The sequence below is a fragment of the Amblyomma americanum genome, chromosome 2 (assembly GCF_052857255.1).
Source record: "Amblyomma americanum isolate KBUSLIRL-KWMA chromosome 2, ASM5285725v1, whole genome shotgun sequence".
NCBI lineage: Eukaryota > Metazoa > Arthropoda > Arachnida > Ixodida > Ixodidae > Amblyomma > Amblyomma americanum.
The window spans coordinates 78,020,468-78,047,681 of NC_135498.1; the positions used below are offsets into that span (position 1 = coordinate 78,020,468).

Sequence of the window (27,214 nt, forward strand, 5' to 3'; positions counted from 1 at the left end):
CCTTACGGGCAGTGGCCATGATAAGCAGTACCATGGTCTCTTTGCAGCACTTCCGAAAAGTGAAATCGACATTGCTGCTTCGAGAGGCCACAAAATTGCACCAAACCAACTGGGAAGAAAACCGTACCGTGTATGCACGGCAACCCCGAATTGGGAAACGTAGGTCATGAATTGTTGCGAAACAAACAAAACATAAAAGCAATACGAACATTTAGATCAACGCACACGCTCTACATAGCTCCGCTCGCATTTAAAAGACGGGAAGAAAACGAAAAAGAGAACTATAAAAAAAAAAAGCGCAGGAAAGCGGAACCTCGTCTTTACGACTCGGTTGCGGCCACTAGAATTTAGCCGTTATGGGAACACCTTCACGGTAGCGGCGAGTAAGCGGCGAAGAATGTCAAAGGGATGTGTAAGGTATTATGAAACGTTCGGTAACACTCTGAAGCGACCCGATCGAGTGAAGAACGTAAAACTGGCGAATCGCTTCGCCGTTTAAATACAAAAGTAGTCAGAGAGGAAGGAGACAGTGTGTTCGTCTAATAATGAAAAAAAAAACAACGCGAGGGAAGTGGGGGGGGGGGGGGGGTGTCTGATAAATGCCCGCGGGGTGCTAGGAACAACGTACGCACAAACATACCAAAAATAACAATAATCGTCACTCTGCGTAGATCATAATGAAACCTTGCGGTGCAGAAAAAATATTTCTGGTAGAAAAAAACGCTTTTACGCTATAACAAAGCATACAGCGCGCCGGTCGAAACAACAAAGACGCTCTCTCGGTTGTCTCCGATGGGCGGCATTTTGCGGAAAAGCGCAGTGAGAGAGAGCAAAGTGAAGAGAAAAGGAAAGAGAGAGAGAGAGAGAGAGGGGAGAGGGAGATGGAATAGAACGACTCTCAGAGATTCCACGGGATCTCACGGTGCCATTCGACGGGCACATCGTGTCGGCGAGCACAACAAACCACGGCCCATCGTCTCCACTGGAGAGGAAGAAAACAAGCCGCCTGAACACCAATTGTGCAAAAGCCCGCGGCTCAAAACTTTGTGCGGAGCGAAAGGCGAAAGAGGCGGCTGCGCCACAGCGATCGAACTATTCGCGACCGGTTGTTATCCTTCATGGAGCTGCGGCTGTAAAAGCAAAACAAGTGCTGCGCGCGCGCGCGCGCACCCATCACTTCGTGGCGATGACGTCACGGTTGCAACGTGAGGCGGTTGCGTCGATCGACAAGCGACGAAATGGAGGTAGCGCGCCGCTTTTTTTTTTTCTCCTTTGTATAGGTCGATGGGTTTGTCCTGGAACCGCGATGTGCGCACAAAAAAAAAAAACGGGGTGAAAACAACGAGACAGTTACAAAACAGTGAAAATAGTGCGCAAGAGAACAAAACACAAAACAAGAAGAGATGTTCTTGTGCTGAGAAAAAAATAAGCTACCGCTCTTCGGAATTAAGTTCTTTCGTCCATTTTTTTTTGAACTGACGTCCACTTCAGGCGTAATGGTCCACTTGAAGTTCAGGCTAGTTAGTCCGCGTCAATTTTTGTGCTCCGTTGGAATGGCGGGCCCTTTGCTATTCTGCCTAGTTCATCGCTTTAGAAAAAGAGGCGGAACTGAAAAACGGAATAAAAAAGAACACTAAAAACCCCGACCGAGGCGGCTGCGTCCGCACAGATATGAGCCGAGAAGACGCGGCTTTCGAAAGCTATACAGTGTCAGTCTTCATGCTCTTGGTTTCGCCGTCGTTGCCGTCTCGTTTTGTGCTCTTCTTTTCTTCCTGTCCTGCACTTAGAGCGCTGTTTCCTAAACCTTCTTTCTCTTCCCTCTCTTTCAGAAAACAGCCCCTCGAAAACGCGGGAATGCGTTTTTTCAGTTCGTTAGCGGAAGCGTTGGACTCGCAGATCTTGAGCTGAAAAGACATTATGTTTGCCCTTGTTTGAATTTTTGGAAAATAAAGGAAAGGCATTTCTGTCCAGTGAATCAGAAGTTGATGCGGACGTAAACACCTTCCGTTAGTGCGCAAGGAAATCTGTGTCCGATATTTAATTACTCTATTTAATATCTATTGAATAGACCCCTATTGAATACTCTACTGAATATTTCTGTTGAATACCTCCAGAACTGTGCATTCTTTACTTACATGTCGAAGCGTACAAGGTTCAACTCTTCAACGGAAATAAGTAGCAACTGCATGGACTAATGCACGTTCCTTTTGAAACAAATTGGTGCCGTGTAAGAAAAGGCTCTTCGTGTGAGAAAAAGAACGAGCGCCATCTGTCGGAACGTGAGTAGTCCTAACAGCGTGTCTAATGGCGTATTCCAATCGGTGATCTGGAGAAGTTCTCAGAACCAGCGAAGGAGCAAGTTGTTCGTCGCTGTACAATCGGAACTCAGGATCTGATTTCAAACCGCCATTGAAACACTCTTCGGTTTCGCGGAGTAAGAATACTTGCTCCAGACCGTCAGCTGTAATACACCATAATGTTCATCGTTTACGCGGGTGCCCCATAGACTTTAGGTGGCCCGCCATCGCTTCAAAAACCATTACAATCCTCAAGCCACATAAAGCGTTATTTTGAAGCGAAAAGCTTCACTACGCTAGGTAAAGCAGTCGTCGCGTAGGCCGTACAATGACCGTGAACGACCTTCATCCCAACCACATTAGCCGTGTATGACCATATGTGGCACAGTTATGGTGTCGATCCCTTGACCCCTGACTTTGAAGCATAACATTTGTTGACATCTGACCTTTAGTGACCTCTGACATTAGGTGACCTTTGGGTTGAGCTTTGGCCGTAAGAACATCTGATGGGGGTGATGTCAAGCCAGGTGATGACATCCGATGGGGGTGTCGGAAGACCATGAGATACCACGTCATATCCACTTGGTCGTGTAGGTTTGTATAAAACAGCTGTCGCGAGCGTGTAGCGGAGCTGCCATGGACGAGCTTCCGACGTTTAACAAGCGTCCTTGCTTATCGCTGAATTCCGAGGCTAGCCAAGTTAAGCCATTGCCAATTTTTTTGTTTTAAAGAAATTCTGCGGGATATTGAGTAAACAGGGGAAACACTGTAAAACACGCATTAGTTCTCTATACGAGTGCATACGTGTTCTAGGCTGTGTGTTCTAGAAAGGCGAAACAAAGTGAGAAAAGTGCCGGAGCAGCTGAACGCTCCTACATATAAGTGGTCGCCCAGTTTGCGGCGCCTTTCGCGCTAGAACCCAGTCCCGCTAGATTTAAGCTTAACCACGTTAGGTTAACGAGACAGCAAAGCCTGTCTGGAACAATGCATAAAAAAGAACCCATGAGCACATCTGCCCCAAGCTGAGCATTTCCGTTTCGTGTGTGTGTCCTTCCTTTGTCTGCTTATACCGCGCAGTTAGAACTTGATGAGAGGGGCGGACGTACAGACAGGCGCTAATAATCGAGCGAGAAAGGGGGAAGTTGGCCAACTATAGGTACACAGGGAAGACATTTGGCAAACTTTAGTAAGCACCGTATGTCCGTACGTAGTATCGTAAGCGATAAATTCTGATCTCTTCTGTGCGAAACGCCAAAGACTTGACATTGCTTTCTTGCAAATGGAAGAGGCCATATATATGAACATAAATACTGACCACAGGAAACTCTCTACTCTTAAAGACGTTGGTGATACGAGAGTGCGATCTCGTGCCTGTAGTCTAAGCTACACCTTTAGGCGATTTTAATGCAAAACCTCATCAGTTATGCACAGGCTCGTGAACACTGCCAGACCAATATGAATATTTGAGCTATGTGGGCGGAATCGATAGTGGTCGATAAACGAGCCCTATACCGTCCGCAAACAAACCTGAGGACCGGATGTAGGAATTATGGGTTTGTTTTTGTTTTTTTCGTCACGATTTCTTAAAAAGGAAATGAGGGAAAAATAAGAAAGGGAAGCAGAGCGAGCCCAGGCGAGTTAGGAAAGGCCGGACCGGCGGCTGCCGCGGTTCCAAATGGCCGAGCGGTTGCCATGACTACGCGGTTTATCTTCTCTCCGGGAGGGAAAGAGTTCGTTCCTTCGTCCTTCCCACTTCACTGCCCCCCCCCCTCCCCCCTTCTTCCCACCAGGCGGCTTTTATACGGGCTTTTTTTACATATTTTGCCTTCTGATTACCGCGTTGTGCTCGCTCGACGACCAGGCGTCGTCGCCTCTTTGTCTAGCTCTTTGTTTTTGCCCGGGAATAGTCCCACATAAAGGGGAAAAAAAAACATAAACAGAAGCAAACAAAAACAAAATACAGCCTCACACTCCCCTCGCAGGAGAGGGAGGGTAGGTCAGACATTATTTATCACCCCGCCAGAGACCCCCGCCGCCGAGCATTTTTTTTGCCTAGCTCGCGCAGTGGCACCCGGACCTCCCTATCTTTTGGCTGGAAGTGCTCAGAGCATCGTGAGATAGCGGAGCAGGGGATATCAGATAAGCGTTGCGTAACAGGCTGGAGTTAAAGATGAGCGAGATTCCGAACCCTTTCAGAAACGCGGACCTGCAAAATAGTGAGGAACTTTCTCTGACTTTAAAGACGCCAGAGTAAGTTAAGTGCCTATCATTCAAAGCGACTAGGCCTAAACCTGATGTTGCTGCAATTTGCACTTGACTTTCAGACGAGCGCATTATCAGAACTTTGACGCATTGTCCGCAAGCACGCGCTGCTCAGTCTCAATCGAGTGCAAGCAGTACAACCGACATAGCCAGTTTTTACGAATACGTAGATTAAGTCGGCTATAGGGAAGGCGAAGAATTAAGCTTGCTAGTTGTAATAAGTTAAAAGGACACCGAAGAGAACTCTGAATATTTTTCTCAGTACAAATATATTCACTGTCGCCCCACCATCTCATTCAAACTCGTGACCTGTAGTGAAGTAACATAGCCTCTGAGATCAGCAACATAGATCGGTGTCACGAGCGCATTTACGTTCCCAAACTTGCCGATGATAGCGACACCTCAATTTCATTTTTCGAGGGTGTTTTCTAGCTTATAAAACCCCCGTTTTATGCTAAAGTGGTCTAGTTGTGCTTAGAACGCGGGGCCCTCTCGATATAGGCCGACTCAATGTCTCCTTAAGCTGCGCGCTCTAAACACTACATCCATATGGGAGTAAAAAGGAAGTAATCCATTCTCTAGCGCACTCCATTTCATAAAAAGAGTGCATTAGAAGACGGCTTACTCTGTTTTTACTCCTTTCTGTTCAGAGTGGGAGGGTCTCAGGTTCAAGGCCGGTTGTCTATACATCTCGTCCGAACTGTTAATATGGCAGTGGCATAGCAAGCGTTCATTATAGCGGGCGGCTTTCGAAACGCTATCAGAGACATGATTCCGCCATCCGTAGCTTCCAGATTTAACTGTACAGCCTAAAATAAGCATGCCAATGTAGGATTCTATGACGGAACATTGGGTTTAATAAGCCACCCATGTAAACAGGTTAGTCACACGAACCATACCGGATACCTTTAACAGTAGTGACAAGTATGGGAAGGCCGGTCTTAAGTCCTGATGAAGCTTTGATAAATGCCAATCGTGATGCTTCAGGAAAGTAAGAAGGAGCGATTGAATGCGCTATATTTGTGCAGGGGATAAAACACTGGGGCCGGGTTGTTACTCGTACGAAAACTTCACTAGCTGCATAGAAATTGTGATTCAGTTTATTTTTTTTACCGAGTGAACGTTCGTTTTAATGTTTTGCCGTTTAAAAATGCAAACTTGTCTGAGATTTAAAAGAGTATAGCTTGAAAATTTTAAATGAATACATGAACGACATAACCATTTCGCGCCAGTACAGGTATCATAAACTTTGACGTAAAGGGTAAACCAAACACCAAAAGCAATAATTATGCAGCATTGATAACTGCGAAGCGCTCGCAAATGATAATACTGTGGGAGAGTCATGTCTATATGACGCTGGAAACACGTGATAAGCAAAAAAAAAAAGAAACAGCCTTTCTAGTTCGTTGAATGTCTTTGTGAAAAAAAAAGGCTAAATCAACAACAGTTCTTATTCTTCCGAGAACAGATGCAAAGTTAGTAGGAAAATCTCTTGCTTGAAGCATCGAACGCTGCCAGTTTCAGGGCGTCTGGAGGCAGCACACAAACTCCCCTAGGGAATCAGAATCAGAGTGCATTTCGGCAATGTGCCCGAAAAGAAAAAAGATATTTAAAGAAGGCGGACTTAGCTGACAAAAAAAAACAAAACAAAAAGACATGTGAATCTATTTCTTCGATAACGCACTCACTGCTACCAGCCAACACAGCCCTTCCTTTTTTTCCTTTCTCCCTATTCAAGACGCCATCAATTCTAACGCGAGTTTCAGGAATAAAGCGTTTTCTTTTTCACGCTCTTGAATGCGAGAACAACACAAAGCTAGCCACCCACGCTAGTTGTCCTTTGTTTTGGAGGAAGACTGGCTTTTTTCGGTTTCATTGCGGAAGAGGGGAGGAGGGCCTATAAAGGCAATCTCAACGCGCCTAACAGCGTCACCCAGACGGCCTACAAGAGCGTCCTGCGCAACTGCTCCCGTCGTTTTGCGCAACGACTCGAACCGACGACCATGGCGCGCGGACGCTAATGCGTGGAAACGCAACACCGACTCAGTCTCGCACAAAGAGAGGGCTCATTGGGGGGGTCTAAGAGCACGCTGAATGCCTTGACCCGTAGAGAGATGGTGCACTCGCTCAGTTATTTTTCTTCGTACTTCGGTAACACCTCTTCGGACGAAAGCTCCCTGGGTCACTGACTCTGTCTCCACAATTGAAACCCCCTATAGCGCGACGCACCCCGAGTACACAGGACACGTCGCGTTCAGCGCTTTTGCGCTACTCTATATAGCTGCCCGTGGAAATGAGATCCCACGCTCGAGCAAGGTCAGCGCTCGCAATTCATCTACTTTCGCTTTTCCTCGGCAGGCTTCTCTATATCCGGCCGGCAGGAGAAATCCCCTGATGATGCCTCTGTGCGGAGCTATTTGAGGATTCACGGAGCGCCTCTCGTTAAGGGGGGTAAAGTCGCTCTCAGACTTAAAGAGTACATCTCTGGTGCCGCGGCTCAGCTGATGATGCTTCTGAACCTTAGTAGGGGAGTTAAATAAACAAAAAACCGTTTCGCTGATGCGAAACGTTTTGATGCACGCTCGCTTGAAAAGAATTTAAGCGCTCACAAGAAGACGTAGACTCACCGACAAAGGAGAAGGCAGGTTTGTTTGTAGTTCAGACGTCATAAGAGACCCCGTGTCCTTGGCCGTCGTTCTGTAGTTTTAGTCCTTGTGAGTTGATCGTTTTGAAAGGATTTTTCGTTTACGAGAAGAGAAACTTGTGTTGCTACGCTTCTAGGAACAACTGCAAGGAATCTGCGGGGAAGCTACCCGAAATGCTCTTTTTTTTTTGCAAAACTGAAGAAGTTGCACCTGAACAATGCAAGTAAGAAAACAAATTCCTGGAACTTCTCTCCAGCACAATGATTATGCGTGTTAGCGTCAGTTAAGGTTTGTGAATATTATGTTAGTTACGGAAATTATTTGGTTATAGTATTATGAGGCTGGACACGTGCCCACGTCATGTCTTCTCCACTTGTTTGATATAGTTTAATGTCGACTGACAATCAACGTTTACGCATATGCGCAATTTGTCGGGCCATGACGCATCCTGTTCCTGGCTTCACGGAATATTTTGACCACCTTGCCGGTTTTTTTTATTCTTCACCAAAATCTCTGTGTACGGCGTGTTCTCACTTTGATTGTATTAAAATGCCGCTGTAGCTTTTGGGACCGAACCCGCTACCCTAGCTCCAGTAACTGAATGCCGTAGGCTAGGCACTGAGAAAACGCAATGGGTCTTGGTGTTGTTTCTCTGATCACAGTACAAAGGAGCAGGGGGCACTGTTCCAGCACATAGCTGTAAAAGAATTCTTGGCGTTAAGACTTCAGCCCCATGTTGCATCGAAGCATTAAGCATACAAAAGAAAGATCGAGAGCCTGAAGAAAGCCATCTTTAAAAGGGCTCTGAACATTTTTGCTGGCCATTCACAGTGTTTCTTTTAAAACACCGTGATTATGCATGACCACCGCCAGTAGTGGCCTTCGCTGTGCTCCGAAAAGTCAGGAGTAATCAGGCTACACGGTCTAAATTACAAACACCTTGAATCGATAGACCTATTTGTAAAGGGCCAAGCAAATCGCGAGATATCTGTCATTCGAATTCCCGGGATGTGGATTCAAAGTGACCTCCGCGCTGGACATATCTTGAAGACACTCGAAAGAACAACTAATCGAAACACACGTACGATCCTTCGCATAACACGCCACAAGGTAAGGAATGAGAGAGGAAGTCACTGTCCGTCTTGTACAGGCGTCCGTAATTTGCAGAATAGCATACGGCCTTCTATATCACCAGTTCACAAACGGAGAAATTAAACAGGCCAGCACCATCATTCGCAGCGCGTATAAAACAGCTCTCCGTCTTCCTCCCAAAGCCTCGACCAAATGCCTAATAGAAATCGTCGTCACACCCTCTTCGATGAGATCAGAGACGCGGTATTAGCATCGCAGAAGGCCCGACGCCGGCAGACCACTAACGAAAGAGCCAATCTTGAACGTATCGCAACGCCAGGAGATCTACGATAATTCTGATTACAACACTTCCCTTCCTGCAAACATAATAGGACAGATCACGGTGCCTCCGCTCCCCAATCATATGCATGCGAAAATCCACAAAGGCAGAAGGGCAGCTAGGGTCTCTCGTCTACGCTGGCGCATAGAGTCAGATCCCGAGCCAGTCTATGTAGATGTGGCGGCATACCCAAACATCCTCGTCACGGTCGCGCTCGACCACAACTACCCACTACTGACGAGCGCCTCACTCCAGGCCGCGGGTCCTGCCAGGGTGGAAACTTCCGCCATCTCCCTCGTCATAAAGCATTGCGATCTGGCGGATAAATCAGCCCATATAGTAACTGATTAGAAGCGAGCCTCTCAATGTTATACTACTGGACGAGTTCCATAAACTACGGTGGCCCTGCTAATACCATCGGGCATTTCACCCACTTTACATCACTCCCTAGGATTACGTGGACCCCGGAACACGGCAGGCTTGAAGGCAATGAGACGGCAAACGATCTAGCTCGTGAGCTGACAAACCGAGCGGATCTTTACGCCAGCCACCAAACTATGGTGTACGACAAGAAATCTCAAGACTGAACCGAAGGAAGCATCCCCCCTCCACCCATTAAACTCACCACAGAAGAAGCCACATTTTGGAAGAGAGCACAAACAAGCATCTTCCCTAACCTGACTTGTACAGCCTCATTCACCCTTACAGATACCACCCCGCCTGTCCCTGGTGCGGCGGTTAAGTACACGGTATTCCACACTTCGTGGATTTGTGTGAGAAAACCTTCCCACCTGACAACATCGCAAACATCATACGAGCAATGGGAGAAAGCCTTGACCAGCAATGGTCTGGAGGACCAACGTCAGACCATCCGACGGGTTCAAACATCAGCGCAAGCCACCGGAATCCTGAACTATAAGTGTGCCCACCTAACTCGTCTAACAATTAAGAAGTGTATAACGTTTTTTCTTTCTTTCTCTCTCTCTCTCTTTGTCGCTGCGATTTAATGTGTCTCACTGATAATGAAACGCCACTGCCAGGTGGTCTTCTTTCGAACAAAAAAAAAAAAGGAAAGTCGACAGCATCCTCGCACCTGTATTAGGTACGTTAAAGCCGCCCCCCTCCCCCCTCACCGCCCTACAGCTAGTTCATTTATATTTTTCCCGTGCTAACTGCGTCTACCCCATAAGCTTCCAGCAAGTGAAGAGAACAATTAGGTGGTAGGAAGCTGCAGGAACAACAATATTGGAAACTCAGACAACGGTGGTGCAAGGCTCCTTTAATGTAAGCAACTCTCCTTGTCGTAATTAACCCGTGCAGTTTTCTGAGCAGATTACTTAGTAAGAAATATTAGCCAGACAGGTGCAACGCAAAAAGGAAGGAACGGTTTGTAAACATTTAAGACCGAGCAACTTCCCGTTTTTAGCACACACAGATAGCAAATCCGTAATTAAGTTTTGATAAATCAAAATATTTACCTTAGTTAACGTGCTCAGAATACCTGTCTTTCCTGAGTGAGCGCACGTAAAAGGACTGTCTGCCGTCCCCTTGGCAATTCTTTCACTCTACACTTCTCACAGATGGTGGAAACACCGCACATTCCTGTTCAAGTGAGTGCCATGTCAATTTCAATTTACAAGGGGAAGCATCATGCACACATTCATTCATTCATTCATTCATTCATTCATTCATTCATTCATTCATTCATTCATTCATTTAATCAATCAATCAATCAATCATTCAATCAATCAATCAATCAATCAATCAATCAATCAATCAATCAATCAATCAATCAATCAATCAATCAATCAATCGCTTGGTCGGTCGGTCATTCAAGGAACAATTGTACAGAACATTTGGACCGATAGCCTACATAGCTAGTATCCGCTTGGTTGCGATATGCGCGTCTTGTCTGCGCGCTACTGCAGAAAGCACTCTACCCCGGTTGAAGAACAACAAGAATTTTTCTGTCGTCACAGTAGATTTTTGTATTATTTTGGCTCTCAATCTGTAGTAACGACAGAAAATTTTGTAAGAATAACAGATTTCTCTGTAGTATGGGGCTGTCTCTTGTCGTAGCCACAGAACTACAGACACATACATACTCCAAGACTAAAGAAAAGACTGTCGTTACAACAAAACGACAAAGTAATTTGTCGTGTTTTGGCACGATTGGGCCGCTTTTTTCGACTGGGCACGGACAAAAAAGAATTCGACTCTCACGTTGGCTAAACAAATAAACAAACTGGACGGAGGCTATGATTCGTCACACGTGTGTAATATTATGGCAGCACGAGTGATAGCTACCGAGCATGTAGGACGCGAATGTCAACACCAGCTGCACTCACTGAAACCACGAACCTTGCATTCGCGAATTCGCAGTAGTGACCACCGAATTCGCGGTATGACGGCTGCGAAGAGAAGCCCGCAAGAGGGTAGTAATGACAAAACATGAATACGACAGCGCTGAACCACCTGAAGACAGTCATAGATAAAAGCTCTGAAAACTAGGTGCACAATTTTCCAGATGCAGGCTATTGCCTTCGCCGATGCTGCACCTTTCTTTTTAGTGGCAGGTAACACAGCCTTATAGCCTCAAGGCTACTGCTCGGTTATGAAACGATGGCTGACGCGCGTAGGCTGACCGAGACAAGCGTGTTAGGCGCACTGTTTCTCAGTTTTATGCGTGTCGCATGTTGGGACGATCTGTGCAAACATAGTGGTCCGTAATGCCGGTTCGCAGAAAACACAGTGAATCAACCTCCTATTCGTGGAACAGTGGACATCCGTTGCAGATATTCCTGCTAACCTCCGGACCTCGCAGGAAGCAGTGACACCTTTCTATATTGCATGCGGCTCGGTGACGCCTAAGCGAGCTGTATGCAATAGCGCATGAATTGTGGAGCCTGACCGCCTTACACAACACAGGCCACGTAAACATAGAAATTGCTACTAAAATTAAAAAAAAACAACAACTCACAAGCAGGGACAGACACTGAAGAGGTGCGTTTTTATAATGTAGCCTTCGGAATACGTCAGAGGCATAACTACACGGAGCACTTATTCCCACAAAGTAACTAATCACTTTACTGCTGTGCACCAATGTGTTTCTTATTTTGGTAATCATTCGTGTTAGTAGTCAATTTCGAGTGAATGAAGTCATGCTACTAGATGCGTTATTAGCTCTTAAAGAGCTCTAAAATATTACGCGATGATCAAACGATGTAGGCGCCCATCAGACGGAAGTAGGGTGCGCCTGAAACATTTTCAAACTAATTTTATATGATGACAAGTCCAAGCTCACTCATGACTTCTTTAGAGTTACAGATGCCGCGCTGTACGCGGCCTGAAAGAGCGATCGTTTAGCAAGCGATTTTCTTCCTTCCTTGTTTCAACCTTTCCATCACATTGCTGTCGCCATGAAATTATTTTCTGGTCTCATCTGTAAATGCCTAATTGCTTTTAATGGGCATATAAAGCATTTTACTAGCATATAAAGGCGGACAGGAAGCGCAACGGAGGTTTTACAGCACCAGAAGAGTCATGAACTTGAGTCAAAATGGTATCAACGGCTCATCCTCGATCGAAATTTCCAGTAACGTTTTCGAACAACGCACCAAGAAAAGAAGGAGTTATATTTTAAGAGCTTTCACCTTTCCCTCTCAAGCGATGTCACCCGCGTAAATCGAGTTCAGAAACACAATGCTTCCGACGTAACTCTGTCATGGCGCTGGAAAACGGTGAAATTCTGGGTCTTGTTGACTGTCGCCAGAAAACCGAGGCTTGGGACATCAGACGAAATACCGAGACATCGGATACGACAGACGGGAACATCTACGCAATCAGAGGCTTCTAATATTAGTTGAGCGCGCGGAATTGTGACGTGGCTTTAGGGGAGGGTCCACAGGCTCGGGATTTATTGCCTGGCTTAGCGCCTACCACAAACCACCGACATGGTTTGCCGTGATATAGATGAGGAAATGAGGGAGGTTTACTCAGGAGAGAGGCTCGTTGCCGGTTAGACCGGGTAGAAAAAAAAAGGCGAATAAACGGGAAAGGTAACGACACACAAGAGATGTGTACCGGAGGCGCAAGTGTCCACACCACAAAGCCGCGGGCGGGCTTCAAGGACCATTAGCTTCGAGTGTGGAGCCTCACTGCGAGCTGGCAACGAGGAAGCGAGTGCCTCCCGAGATGTCTTCGACCACTCTGCTTTCTCGCTCAATAAGGGTGAGCGCCAAGTAGGTCATTTCTTCCCCCCCCCCTTCCCCCCCTTCCCCCCCTAGATACTTAGAAAAACAACCCCTAGTCACAAGGCTGTTAGAAACCCAGGTCGAGGCCGGCTGCTATCGCTGACCACTGCAAGGAGTTATTTGATAAGCGAGCACCCCGCGAGGTGGGAGCAACGGCTGGTAATTCACTGGGAGAGAGAGAATATATGGGAAAGAAAGAGGTCAGTGTGGTTGTTAACAGCAGTCGGGACCTGCCTGCCAATGTCAAAACATAGCGGCAGGACCATCAACCTTGTTTTACATCTATAGTTACATATATATAAAACGCGAAGCATTCCATGAACATGCTTCGTCGGCAGGAGCCTTTATGGCGCTTGTGAGGTACTAAAGGGCGGCGCTCGTGCACCTTTAATGGCACACGTGTGGTACTTCTTACATCTGCCCTCTGTGTGTGCATTGCAGTTGCGTCATAATCCGTTGGAGAATCACGCTGTCCTGTCGTTATTCGCTACATAAAGAAGGGCGCTCATTTCAGCTTCATATAATACCCACAGTATATAAAGAGCTCTAGCTGCGCAACCCTCACTCAGATACATGCGCCTTCACTATTAACAGGAGCAGTCTCAGGGCATAGCTCATGGGTGTCTGTGGCGGTGCCGGCTGTTGTAAAGCGCGAGAAGGTAATCTTTCTTATCTGCCGTCACTTTTTCCTCTCCCCTTTAACCGCTGCTTCGTCTCTTACGTCACGATGTGGTTCGCGAGCGCATCTAAATCGAGAGGGTTACTGCGCCATTCCTCCTCTCAGCTGAGCTCAGAAAAATTGCTAGTTCTTTCTTCGACAACTTTTTTTAATAAAAAGGCAAACGAGAGCAAGATCCATAGAATTCAGATGAAACCGCGAGAGATTTTGTTTTGGAAAACGGGACTGCTCCGGTTCTAACAGAGGGTGGCAAAGCATGTGAGTCACCGAATAATGTTTAAGGAGATTTAGCCGTGAGAGACTGGTTGAAACAAAAAACAAAAATTAGGAATCGTTATCAACTTTAGACTACTCTGCGAATTTCAGCCTTGTGTCGAAAGTGCCTGAGCATTTTCAGCAAGGACTTTGCCATCGGGTTCATAAGTATTCCAGATGCTGAATGTAGGAAAAGATACGAAGATTTGTGGCACTTTTCAGCGGGATAGTTCGTACATAACACAAATAGGATTTGGCTGTGCGAACTAGATGGAGACACAGAAAAAGAAAATGAAAACCGGCAATTCTAAGACCTATCCAGCAGCAGATAAACAGCTCAGTAGGAAAGAAGGAATAATGTGCAGGAAATTGCAAAGCCGGGTGTTTCCCAACCCTCCACTGTACAGTAAATGGCACCCAGAAGTCTTTAATCCTAGATGTACGCACTGCGATAGCATTGCAGATCTAGTCCACATGGTCTGGACCTGCCCTTTTTATAACGGCCCGAATAGAAATGGAGAATCCTGGGAGACCTGATTACTCCACCACGAAGCAGAAGAGCAACGCAAACTCATCGGTCTCGCTCTGGCCGCCGCCGAGTCCCAAGGGGTTCCGGCCGACGGTTAGGGGGGGTCAGGCTATAGCCTTCTCCCCCGTCATTTTTGACGGGTGGGAATTGAAGTTAATTCTCTATCTCTTTTGTTCTTTCTGCACTAATTTGATAGAATTGTTTTTGGTTATCATTCTATTTTTTATTTTATTGGCATCTTTCACTTGTGATACCACAATCGTGCAAGGTGATGCAACTCATCCGCCTTGATCATGCCGCCCTTTTCTCCTCCTTGTCGAACTCGCGGGACAGATTGCGACTTCGAAGCCCACATGTCCTTCTCATGTCCTTGTTCCTCAGCCTTTCCTTTTACATTCGCTTATTCTTCTCTCCTAGTGCTGCGTCGCCGACCGGGACACCTTTCTGGTGGTTTTTGTCGTCGAAACTTAATGGCCCATTCCCGCAAGAAAAAAAGTATAGAGACAGAAATCGGTCTATTGAGCGCACACCATTAAGCTGTGAGCAAGTCGGTAGCGTGTTGGACTAGGTCTAGCTGACAATTTCTATTCATAGACGCTATTCAGGCAAGGAGGATATGAAGAAGGGGGGGGGGGGGTGAGGTGAAAAAAATAGGGACAATGCCATTCTAATCACTGCTCACTCTGAGCAGAGAGTCAGCTTGGAACTGAGCTGTACAGGCTACGGTTCTACGCGCGGCTCACACATTACGCTCGTCGATTCCAGGACGCTTGTCCCCGGTGCAGGGTAGCCCGCACTTTCGCCGGTCTGGTATCCCACAGATGTTTCGAATCGATGCAACCGACAGCGCATGCGCCTCTCCCAAGACGAATCGAAGGCGGCAGAAACTGTGCGATGGTACCTAAAGTCCTTGGGCAAACTCAGTCCCACTGAAAGGCCGATATAAACAAACTAAACATAAGAACGCTTAGTTACCAGGCGGATCTGAGCTTTACACAAGACCGGAGCAGTGCAGCACAACATTGCAAAAGCGACGAGGACCGCTCAATCAGGGCACCATTCACCTGCTCCAAGCAGCTTTACGCTGTTCGTTTTGGGACGCGGGCATCGCTTGAATACGCAGTAGCAAGGCAACGTAATTTATTTATCGCTCTTCGCTGCGCTCTACAACCCCACACGGTAGGCAAATAACAAGTGCGTGGTAGGCAGCGGTGAAGAGTCTATCATGCGGGAATGGTTTGGTTTGGTTTATGAGGTTTAACGTCCCAAAGCGACTTAGGCTATGAGAGACGCCGTAGTGAAGGGCTCCAGAAATTTCGACAACCTGGGGTTCTTTAACGGCACTGACATCGCACAGCACACGGGCCTCTAGAATTTCGCCTCCATCGAAATTCGACCGCCGCGGCCGGAATCGAACTCATGCGGGAATGGAGACCGCCTTGCCAGTGGGTACACCGACTGGTACACTGGCACCATTTTTACCTGTCAAGCAGCTAGAGTTTGCCGCAGATGGGTGCTGCCTGAATATTCATATTTTTTTTACTCTGAAATGTCGATATTTGTTTTGCATAGCCACCTGCGGTTGTACGAGGCATACGGAATTGCGGCGTGGGTGTTCCGCCTCACTGCGCGTTAATGTGCATTGGCGACACCCGACGCCCCGGGGGATGACTGCAGGCACGCTTGCGTACACGCGACGGAGAAACGCCCCTGTGACGTAGGGAGAAAGAAGCTCCGCTAACGTCATGTGGTCGTGACTAGTGAATTCTGACGCGCGTAGGGTACGTTGGCAATATAGATATAAATGCCACTAGCCGGCCGCCCGTCAGCTGGCAGCAGCGACAGCGACGCTGATGGATCTATGCTGCAGTTGCGGTGGCTACCACGCCTCGCGAGGGCGGCTCACTTGCGCTAGAGCAGACGCAACTCTCCGATTGGCGCTGGCTACTGAGAAAGCGCCATTCTTATCAACTTATGTGTCACAACTGAATTCAGAAATAGGGCATGAAAATGGAACCAACAGGTTAAGGAACCACGAGGGTGATCTATTGGTTCTTATCGTTTCCTTCGTGATAGGGTAATAATAGGGACAGAAGTATTTGGTGCCCAATGGTGTTCAGCAAGAAATAAAGAAAGAAGGAAAAGAAAGAAAGACAGAAAGAAGGAAAGAAAGAAAGAACGGAAGAAAAGAAAGGAAGAGAGAAAGAAAGAAAGAAAGAAAGGAAGAAAGAAAGAAGGAAAGGTAGAAAGAAATAAAGGAAGGGAGGAAGAAGGAAAGGGAGAAAAAATAAAGAGGGAGGGAGAGCAGTAGAATAAAAGTGAAGCAGTGAGGAAGGTGGCGTTGAGTACAATGCTTCATATTGTCTCCAGGATGAATGCGGAACTTGACGTTTAATGTTTGCTGTCAGCCTCTTCAAAATTTGTGCGTTATGTATTCACTGAGCTCATTTGTAATGTGCTGTGCATAATTTGCTTTTGCTACCCTGCTTACAGTCCCAAAAATAATCAGGCATTCATTTCAAGGGCACATTTAAAAGGCGAAGATATTGCCTTATTATGGAAAAGATACAAGCCGATTGATAAGAGCCAGCAGCAAGAGAGCTACAGATAAAAAAGCGTCAGGAGAGAACGACAAATGAAAGACGGAAGGACGTGACAAGTGCACCTTCATAGACACACAAAAGAAAGCAAGAATGTCATCGCTACCATAAGACACACTCTCTCTACCGTCATCGTCTTCATTGCTTCCCGCACCTTGCCGAAATAAACGGGATATGCCAGCTTTACCACTCAGCTTTAAATGACAGCAGCCCCTTCTTACATACGAGTGGTCGATTAGAAGGCACAGTGTCGCAAGGCATTGGACAACATTACGTGCCATAATTTTTTTTTTCTCGGAAGATTGCCCCCCCCCCCCCCCCCCTCTCCTTTCCTCCACACACGAGAAAAAAGAAAGAAACAAGACTGAGCAGGAAAAGGTATGAAGACAGAAAGACGGCGAAATTAATCACTGCTGTGAAAAATGCGGTCAGATGGCTCTTTAATAAAACATACTTAACGCCAGTGAAAATATATACAAACTCGCATGCAAGGTTCGAGGTATAAACAACAAAATGGACGTGTAGAAGGTGATAATGGCATTTACAAACAGTGAAGGCAGGAAACACGAAGGCCACCCATCTGAAATGTTTTGAGGGTGCCATAAAACATGGCGGCACCAACGCAATCTTATAGGATTGCTCGAATAAGTGACATTTAGACGGTAGACGCGTTTCAATCTCACTAAGTGCTTATCTTAGGCCAGGGAATTGAAACACTGATGTCAGAGGTACTTAACCTTTAATTGAAGGTAGGCAGTGTTGGAAAGAGGGTAATGATCCTGGCAGTCAGTGATTTCTAGAAGTGATGTCGGAACTTGAGAGCTGGAATTGCGTCTAGACTTTGTAGAACATTCCCTTTCAATTTCACTTTCGCACCGTGAGCAAACAGAAAAATTCTAGAAGAAGACTGAAGCTGTAGAGTTTGGGTGTGGAAACAGCCAACATCGCATAGAAAACATGAATCCGAATATTACAATGGTCACTTACTGCTGCTGGCATTTGTAATAAAGAGTGTTTATGAGCAAAGCAGTGTACAAAGCTATTGAAACTGCGCCGGCCCCCAACAACGCTGGTCTATACGAAGAGCCTAAAGATACTAGCCTTCAAACTTCAGATAACGAAGAAGCCCGTTACAAACATTGTGCACGCCCCATTCTCAGGTTTTTAAAAGTTTCAGTGCGAAGTAAGGGCAATCATGATTTTATGTATTATTTTTATCTCGGCTAGACATGATGAGAGGGCCTTGTCTACATCACCAAGCACAACACTTTTGCAAGCAACCGTTCATCGGTGCATTCTTTTGATTCTATTTCACACATTCACAAAAAACATCGGGGTGGCAAGCGGAACAAACAAACAAAAACAAACAAACAAACAAACAAACAAACAAATTTATCCACTGAATCTATGCACACCTCAGTTCTTTACTTCAATTCTTGGCCTGTTTCAAACACTGAAATTTTAGAACTATAACTAAAAACATCGATCACGCTTTGACGCCGCAAACGGACGTTCTCCTTACTTCTAGCTGAGAAATTATTAGATCGTCTTGTCCGTCGAAAAGAGACGGCCAGGCCTTGATTTTCCTTTCCAGCCATCTCTGTCTAACGGAAGCTGAGTGGTTTCGGTCACGCGACCTTACTTTGTCCGCTGGATGTGGCAAAGCCCACTGTTCTCTCCTTCTTGAAACACTATAAATTGCTACAAGATGCGAGCGACTACAGTGAATAAGAGTTGCACAATTTCGGGATTATGATTGTGCGACTTTCACGCGCATTTTTTGCTGGTATTCTCCGCCTCCGTTTCAATTGTTCTTTAAAAAAGAAGAGAGTGCCTAAAAGTCGGATCCACTTACCAACAGCTTTACTACTTCTCACCCCACAGCTTCCAGAATTACATTCGCTAAGCCTCTGCGGCCAATCAAAGCTCGTTCGTTACGCATGACATCATTACCGCCCCCGGCCCCGTCGTTCAGGTTGACCGCGATCGTCGGGAGCCGGCGAGTGTCCCCCAGCTGATAGCAGCTAGCTCCGTTAGTGGGCATGCATCCAAGCCCCACGCACGCACTTGCACATACACTCGGCGGCCACACTCGTTGAGCGGCCTCCTCACCTATTTATACACGCGTCCAGTGGAGCGCGATCAATCAGGCGGCCGCGCGCGGTGCCCGCCGCCGCTGCGGCCCTTTCCGTGCGCCGATGTCGCGGCGACGTGCTCGCATTGACCCGCGGCCGGCATAGCGGCCACCTGCGTCGTACGCGCTGCAGGTTGGCTTTTGGGCGGTGGCTGTCTCTGCCACCGATTGCGCCGCCGCCGCCGGGGTGGGCAGGTGGAAGACCAGTTGCGTCCTGGTCGTCGCACGGCTGCAGCGGCCGCGTTTGCCGACCGGATGCGCGCCGTCGTATCGTTGAGTGAAAATTCGCATAGTCGGATACAACTCAAGAACAAAGTGACTTTTCCCCGTCAAAAGGCCTCCTTCCAGCCAATGCCGTCGGCTGATTCTGTGAGTCTACTAGCGTGACGATGCTGGAAGGGGACAATCCCCTTTCATCTGCCACTCCTTGTATTGTCACGCTGACTGGCTCATGAGAATCAGTCAATGCCATTGGCTGGAAGGAGGTCCTTTCACGGGGAAAAGCCGCTTCGTTCTTTAGTTGAATCGAACTATAGACTTTATTAAATGCTCCGGGGTGACAGGTATAGATATATATCATTTACAGCGAGAGCCGTTACTGGGAGCCCATCCTGAGTCGCCGTGTAACTGAAGCCCGTGGTAGTTGTAGATGTAGAAATCCGCAAGTCAAGCCAAGAGAGACAAGAACAAGGGACGAAAGAAGAAGCTGAAAACAAAGAATAAAAGGGAGAATGTGGAGGAACATGAAAACTCTGGCCGAATGTTTGAATTATGCCGCAATCCAGGATACACAGTAATTTTTATCACGCCCACTTGGGCAAGGATCACCTGCATTGTCTTTAAACCAGAGCCAAACATTCGTTCGTCCGCGTTAATGAAAATATATTTCTCATGTTTGTGTGTCCCCATGAATGAAGACAATTTTTTTTTGCAACCGTACAGGTCCAACAGTTGTTTCTGTACGAATTTTCTGCATTCTCTGCGTTACGGGTCTTTGTGGATTCCAAAATAAGCAACAACGCCTGATTACGAATGCTTTGATTAATACACACGCGGAACAATACGCATTTAAATCAAAATTACAAAGAGGTTGATGGTGAAGCACGGGAAACTTCGTAGTTATTTGGTCGCTTGAAGTAGGACGCTGATTTAGAAGAAGCAACAAATTGGAAGGTTGCTCAGGGCGTGCCTATTCCATAGCTGCACAGCCCTTGAAAACGTGACTGCGCGGGAGCACGGTGAGTACTCTTTGACATCTAATAGCACTTCGGGTGTAGCAAAGAAGCCCTGTCGTCACAAGGAAGAAACTATTTGTGCATTATAATATACGTGCGGTCTGACGGGGATGTTGTACGACCACCCAGGACATATTCTCGACATCGCCTGTAACGTGCTCGGAGAACAGATGTTGAAGGCTGGAGATTTTGGTTGCAATGTACAGTCGGGAGATATATGCGAAGGAAAAAACTTGTTGCATGAAATTGTGATGTTATGGGTTATTTTTCTACTTAATTTGAGAATGACATTTTAAATATTATCCGAGACGAGGTGAACTAGTTATAAAACAAAAAAATAAAACTGTGCCTGTCACATATAAATAAGCAGTAGTAAATAAATTAATGCTCAAATATTGTTCCCTTTTATATTTTTACTACTGTACACTAATGGCGACTGGCTTTACCGCGGAGGAAGCCTTCTATACGGACGAGGAGTAGAGAAACGGCACGAATAGCATAGGCGCTGATAACTTCGCAAGTTGGCGCAAGCTCATTTTTAGACGAGCGCAGTGCCTGTCCCATCCGTTTCGTTTGTGTCGCGTCAACCCTTGTTGCGACGGTCTAAAAATGAGCTGACACGAATAGTATACCACATGCCACCCCACCCGACGCCACCATGAATGCATCGAGTTTCGCAAGTGTTTAAGACCGTGTGACCATGAATGGCACATTTTCGAAAGTGGCCTATGACCGTATTGGGTAACTTTTAATTTCGTCCTCTGTCATTGGTCCTTGCTCCCGGTGACGTAGGCCATAGCGTATGATATCACGCTGGTAGTGGAAGAAACACGGCCATGATGTCACTCGCTAGCATAAATGCTCTGCCACTCGTTGGCGCCGAGCCGTATTGCGGGACCGGTGTAGACGCCGGCGAATGAACAGATTACGACGACGCATCTGAGAAGTTTGACGAGGTTCGTCGGGGACGCTTCCGTATCGGAAGAGGAATGCGAGGTGGTTGTGTGACAAATTGGAGGGGTATAGGACAGGACCGCTATCTGCGGCACCAGATACAAACCAGCTGTGCCCATGATTGGCCTTTTGATTCCCCACATCCTTTTGCTTGCTTTCGTCACGACAGACGTCACGGTCACGTGAAAAGAAAACGAACCGGAACGTTACAGAATGCGGCCTCTTAATTTTAGATCCCGATGATACTCGTTCTTGAGGCAGTGCCAGACAACTGTGTAACTTTGTCACGATTGCATCGGCAGCTGACCTAAACAGAATTAGTATTTTTTTTCTTTTATAGCGATCAGTGTCACCCTCAGCAGTCACCGGCAGCTGCCGGCTCGCTTCCACGCATTTTTTGTTGTAGAGCTTTCAATTTTTTTTTCTCGAGCGATAATACGCTGAGTGCTCGCCCTGCAAAGAATTTTCCTGCAGACGTCATCGTGTCACATCGCGTCTTTACGGTCCTTCGTTCTTTACAACATTTTCGAGTGCCCGTAGTCAAAGAAAAGAGCAGGCGTAGCTTTCACCTAAAGCGGTGCCAGAAATTTCTGCTTTCCATTTTCTACTAACAATAAAACCGAATAAATAAAGACAACGCCTCATACTTAAGAGACGGCGACCTCAGATTTGAAATTACCGCTCCCCAGTCAAATTAGCAGTGTGTATTTTAAATCTTGATACGAGGCACTTCGTTCATGGCGTCGGTTAGTGTAAGCCTAGGATGAAAAATTTCCAGAGGCTAAACCATCCGCGGAAAAGAGACAACAGAAAGGAACCATAGACAACTGCTTACTCTTCACTCTTCAAGTGAGCCACTAATAAAACATCGGCTTCGGTATCGCTATGAAAGAAATACACACCATCTTGTCACTCGTAATAAATCCGTACTAAAAAGCAAGGTACGTATGGAATATTTAGCGGGCAAGATAACAACTTTGGGAGAAAGCAGAGAAGAAATAAGCAGTGAGCGACGAAATATCTACAAGGTCATCTCCCTTTAAAACAACCTGCCGTCAGTGTTCTGTATTGCAGGGCCATACGAATGCAATAGGCACCGCGTTTCTCGAAGAATGCGTCGGGCGCATGTGTTGAACTACAAAACGCGCGCAACACCCGTCCGCCATTTGCATAACAACGGAAGACTGATAGCGAGGACAAGAGGGATCCCCATTCTCAAGACACATTACCGCACCCAGCGCATACTCACAAAAGAGGACCCCAGCTGGAGCGTTTCGATAAGCGCCCTCCGCGCTCTAAAAGGCCGCGCGACCCGAGGAGACATTACCAACAACAAACACTGCGCAGTGCTCGCTGCCCCCGCCTTAACGCATCATGCATCGGCGGCTCGCCGCAAGCCGCAAGTTCTCCTAAACCCTTCTCATATCGTTCACCGCCACTTCCTCGGACACCACTCACCTCCTCTCCTTTTCTTCTCCTCCTCATCCTTTTACACTGCAGTTTACAAGGCTGCTGTGTTTTGGCGCCTCGAGCGAATTTATTGCCAGGCGCGCGTGAACGCGGGACCGCAGGCTCGTTTGCGGAGCGAACGAAACCAGCGAGACGTGCTGACCTCTCGCGGCATGTTTAGCAGCCGCGATTGCGTTTCTAAGCAGCGCCACACCGCCATGTTCTCGTGCAACTGAGCCGCGGAGGTTATGAGTGGAGGTCGCTAACGTGACCGCGGCTCGTTAGTGTTAACGCGCGTTCGACGACCCACAGTTTCTTGCCCCGCTATGGCCACGTGCCATGTGGCGACGCGACAGCCTCGCGTTCTTGATATCGCACGACGGGTGAGCCAATCACCGTGAGTTAGCCGAAGGAAAGGGGTTGCCCTGTATTGATACGCATATAAGGTAGAAGAAATTGCCCTTTCTGGAAAAAAGAAAATGTACAGGGACAGTAAGCCGAGCCCCGTGACAGGTTTCAATGATGACAAAGCGCATTCTCATATTCCTTCCATACTTCCTACTTTCAGCGCTGCGTTCTTACGACTAATATCCGGCTTGAATAGTTTGTCGGCGCCCTGATCACAGACGTTTGGGGTTCGCTTGCGACAGTGATAAGCGAGTGTGTTCTCATTTGTGAGCTCCGCTGTCTCCCTCCGTCCAATTCCTGCAGTTGCGAAACGGCTCATTGTTTTCACGCTGCTGTGATCAGCATAGGCAACGACTCGTGCCAAGGTTACGTTGACTGTGAGTTGTAAGGTGAATCATACACATGCGAAACAAAGCCGTGTTCATTGTTCATTGTTCAGCGTGTAATCACTAGGGTGTGTCTTCTTTCGCAGGTTGTACTTTCTGCTTGCGTTTGAGCTGTATGGTGCGCACGATGCTGGGTTTAGTAAGAATTTTTTAGCACCTATAGGGTGCTACATGACAACATTATAAGAAATCTCAATGGCTAATGGCTACGTCGGAAATTTCAGCGCTATAGTGGCCTGATTTCTTATCGGTACAAGCTGTTTGAACAGCCGAAACAAGAAAAGGGACCAGCGCTGTGGCTCCGAATTCCTTAGATTGGCGTCATAAATGATAAGTTCAATGTTGTTTCGCCCATGTTTACACAAACGAGGTCTGTATCTCGAGTGCAGCGTCTGTTTTAATTTCCCTGTCCATACTGCAGATTCATCAAGAACTGAATTCCGCAACGCATCCGATACATTAGCTTCTAGGGGGTCCTGTGCATGTGCTACGCCACCTGTGCCTTCTTATAAGGAAGTTCAAGTCAGTTCCTTGGTGGCTGTGTCATTATTTCGCATTTGTGCTCGGGTGAAAATCGTCTGACCTCTGCAGGCGAGTAAGTTTCCACAGCTGCGTTTGGCTCAGCTGCGCAAGTGTTTATGCGCTATGAAAACACTCGCTTTCCGACCGGAGAAGTTGCCTACATAGCCAAAGGTTCCCTGCAGAAGTGAAGTATTACGGACGCAGGGACACATTAAATCACGGGAAGAGCTTCGACGACACTTACGCCGAGAAATAAACCCTGCTCGTACGTTGAATACCGTACAATGTCATCTCAGGGATTAGGATGGGCGATACTCTTTAGGAATGCAGAAAAGCATGCAGTAGGCTGTTTAGCAGGCAAATAGCTTTGGTGAAAGCCACGAGAAGGCTTCAGTGCCATCAAGTACATCTCTGAACTTTAGTGGTACGGGCGAGGTCTCTCAGACCTCACGTTATAACCTGCCATCAATGACAAGAACTCACTGTTCCCACCAACACCTCTCTGACCTTGGGAGTTCTCGCAGCATTACCCTCTCCACATCTTTCCCTGACTCGTCGGCCAGTGGCAGTCTCTTCAGCTGGAAAGGAACGCCTATTCGAGATCCTCCTTCCTTCTTAACCTCAATGCCACGGGTTCTCTTGCGTTGTCCACACTGTGAGGACTGTTTCCCCTTTATCATGTATGTACCCTGGAAATGCCACGCCATGCGTCCCAGGTCTCCCATCCCCCTCTCCAATGCCTCTAGAGAGGACAATTAGACTGACTGCACCAGTCAGATATAGCCGGTGGAGAGGGTGAAGCTCGTTGCCTAGCCCTATGTAGCCACGGTCTAGAGGTCCCAGGAAGAAGAAACCGCCTTATTTATTAAACATTATGTCGCACAGTGAGCGGCCTCAGCTCCGTATGGTGCATTTGGCTTTCTTCTAAGGTTTCGTCCCTGATAACAGTTTGCTTTTAATGTCGCCCCGACAAGGCCATCATATTATTGTCTCTCTACTAGACGAGGCCGAAAGTACCCCCTCCGCCCCTCCCAAATATACAGCACTCTGTCCCCAAGCAGAGAGTTACTACTACTTGCTCAAGTCCAGCGCTACCATACATAAATAGTGCGCTGCTTGAGTTGTCTACGTCTTCCACATATTCACGAAAGAGAGAGACAATCATCCACACATCCTCCAACTGTCTACGTAAATCCCCTTCAAGGTGGGAGGCAGTCAGAGAAGCAGGCAGGTGCAGGTACGCACCTTTTCGTAGACGTGCGCCGCGGAGAGCTCGTTCTCGACGACCATCATGATGATTCCGAATAGGGCCATGACCAGGGCGTAGTCGCTGATGCGCTTGCGCTTCTCGAAGAGCGCCTTGCGCCGGCCCAGCCGGTAGCCCACCGAGGGCTTGTGGAAGCGGCCTCCCGGACCGAATCCCCCGCCGGTGGCGCCCGCCGCGGCGCTGCCGGACAGCGAGCCCGAGGCGCCCTTGAGGAAGCGCCGCAGGTCGCCGTCGCCCCCGACTCCAGCGTCCGTGTGCACGCCCACCAGGGCGATGCCCGCGCCGTCGCTCTCGGTAGAGTGCTGCTGCGCCTGCTGGAGGCCACCGGGAGGAGACGGAGAGAGAGGAAGGGGAGGGGGAGGAAGGTGGAAGGAAGCGAAGGTAGACTGTCAGGGCCTAGTCGGGTGCACCATTGGTAAATAAGACGAGCAAGAGAGCAAAGCCTCAGCGAAAGCCCAGAATCATGCAGTGAGTGCATACGTAAGCCGTCGGAAAGCTGACAAGAGCGAAAGCTCCGTGCGCGCATGCAGCTTTTTTGTTATCTGCTTGTTCTTCCAAGGCGATGTCAGTCCACACGATGATGATGCGACGTCACGGGAACACATGAGTTTAAGGCCGTATGTGTAGCTCTTGTGCGCACGCATAGATCCACTTGCTGCAAGCTCGCTAAGTTATTGTGATCATTCCTCTCCCGTCGTATCACAATCAATCAATCAATCAATCAATCAATCAATCAATCAATCAATCAATCAATCAATCAATCAATCAATCAATCAATCAATCAATCAGCACACGTCGGTCATCCAGTGGCTCAGTCATTCAAACCTGTTTCCTTCCACATTTAACATCTACACATTCAAATACCGATGTGCCATTTCGCGAAACATATATTTACTGCGTGTAATTAAGCGATGAACATTTGAAACTAGACGCATGTTATTGTTGTGTGCAAGCTACGTTATATAGTATTGCTCGGCACCAGGCTAGCAGCCTCCATTTGTGGTTAACTGTAGTCCATTGACAAATTAAAACGCAATGAAGTGAAACGTAAAAACATAAAATGCAATTAATTAAAATAAGCTCATACCATTAAAAGCAGATCCCATGTATTGGAAATGCTTAGCCACGAAAACGCATATTCATTAACTCGAACCGCCTACTGAACTCCAAACAATTCATATTTCTTTAATGCCACACTCCAGAAATAATTTACTCGTTTTCAATGGGAGTCGCTCCTTTTGTATGCATAAATTAAATGCACGTGAATTACTTCAGATAACTATATCAAGGACAGAAGAGAAACGAAAAATAAAAACTGCCCACTTAGTTCACGAAGTTGCACAGTAGGCCACTAGGGACGGCGCAGCTTCTCGAAAGTCAGCGTCGGCTGGGAACATTTACGGCGCAACGCCCCGGCTGTAATTCGGCTGCCACGGTCGGAAATCATACATCCCACTCTATGTTGAGCAGTGAAGTATAGCTGCAGCAGAACGCCGTAACAGAACGCCGTAGAAGCCATCGTGGACGGTACAACAGCGAAGGAGCGCTCCAGTTGTGTTCTACTCATAGTCATCTGGAACATCACTGTACTGAACATAGTGAGGAATATACAGTACTTCTAGAACGACCTGAGCGCGCGGCCACTGCTGCTGTTTCGCTCATTACAGATTCTCCGTCGAGGTTGCTGCGGCGGGGCTGCGGGTGTTGTTCAGGTATGTGATTAGTGCAGTGCTGTGATATGAAGCTTACTCTGCAATAATTACTTTGGTGTTCAGTGTGGCGTCCTTCTTTCTTTGAAGTGAGAGCGCAGGCGTGCTTTGAAGGCTGGTTGAGCCTTCGACTTCGGTTGGGCCCGAACTCATGTTATGCGAGGCAGCTGTCTTGATTCGCCAGCCTTCACCATCTAGGTGTGCTTGACTCCGTTCACC

The 27,214-nt window shown here is 47.4% G+C and overlaps 1 protein-coding gene across 4 annotated transcripts in view; it reads right to left on the reverse strand.

Annotated features, from left to right (window-relative positions):
* SK (small conductance calcium-activated potassium channel) overlaps positions 1-27,214 on the reverse strand; it is a 202,563-nt gene that overhangs the window by 151,682 nt on the left and 23,667 nt on the right. For 2 of the 4 annotated variants that reach the window (XM_077654683.1, XM_077654681.1), the window contains one exon: positions 25,265-25,597. In XM_077654683.1, coding sequence (XP_077510809.1) covers positions 25,265-25,597 — 333 coding nt within the window. Of the gene's footprint in view, positions 1-25,264; positions 25,601-27,214 lie in introns of all 4 variants that reach the window. The other 2 variants (XM_077654682.1, XM_077654680.1) reach the window with 1 other exon arrangement.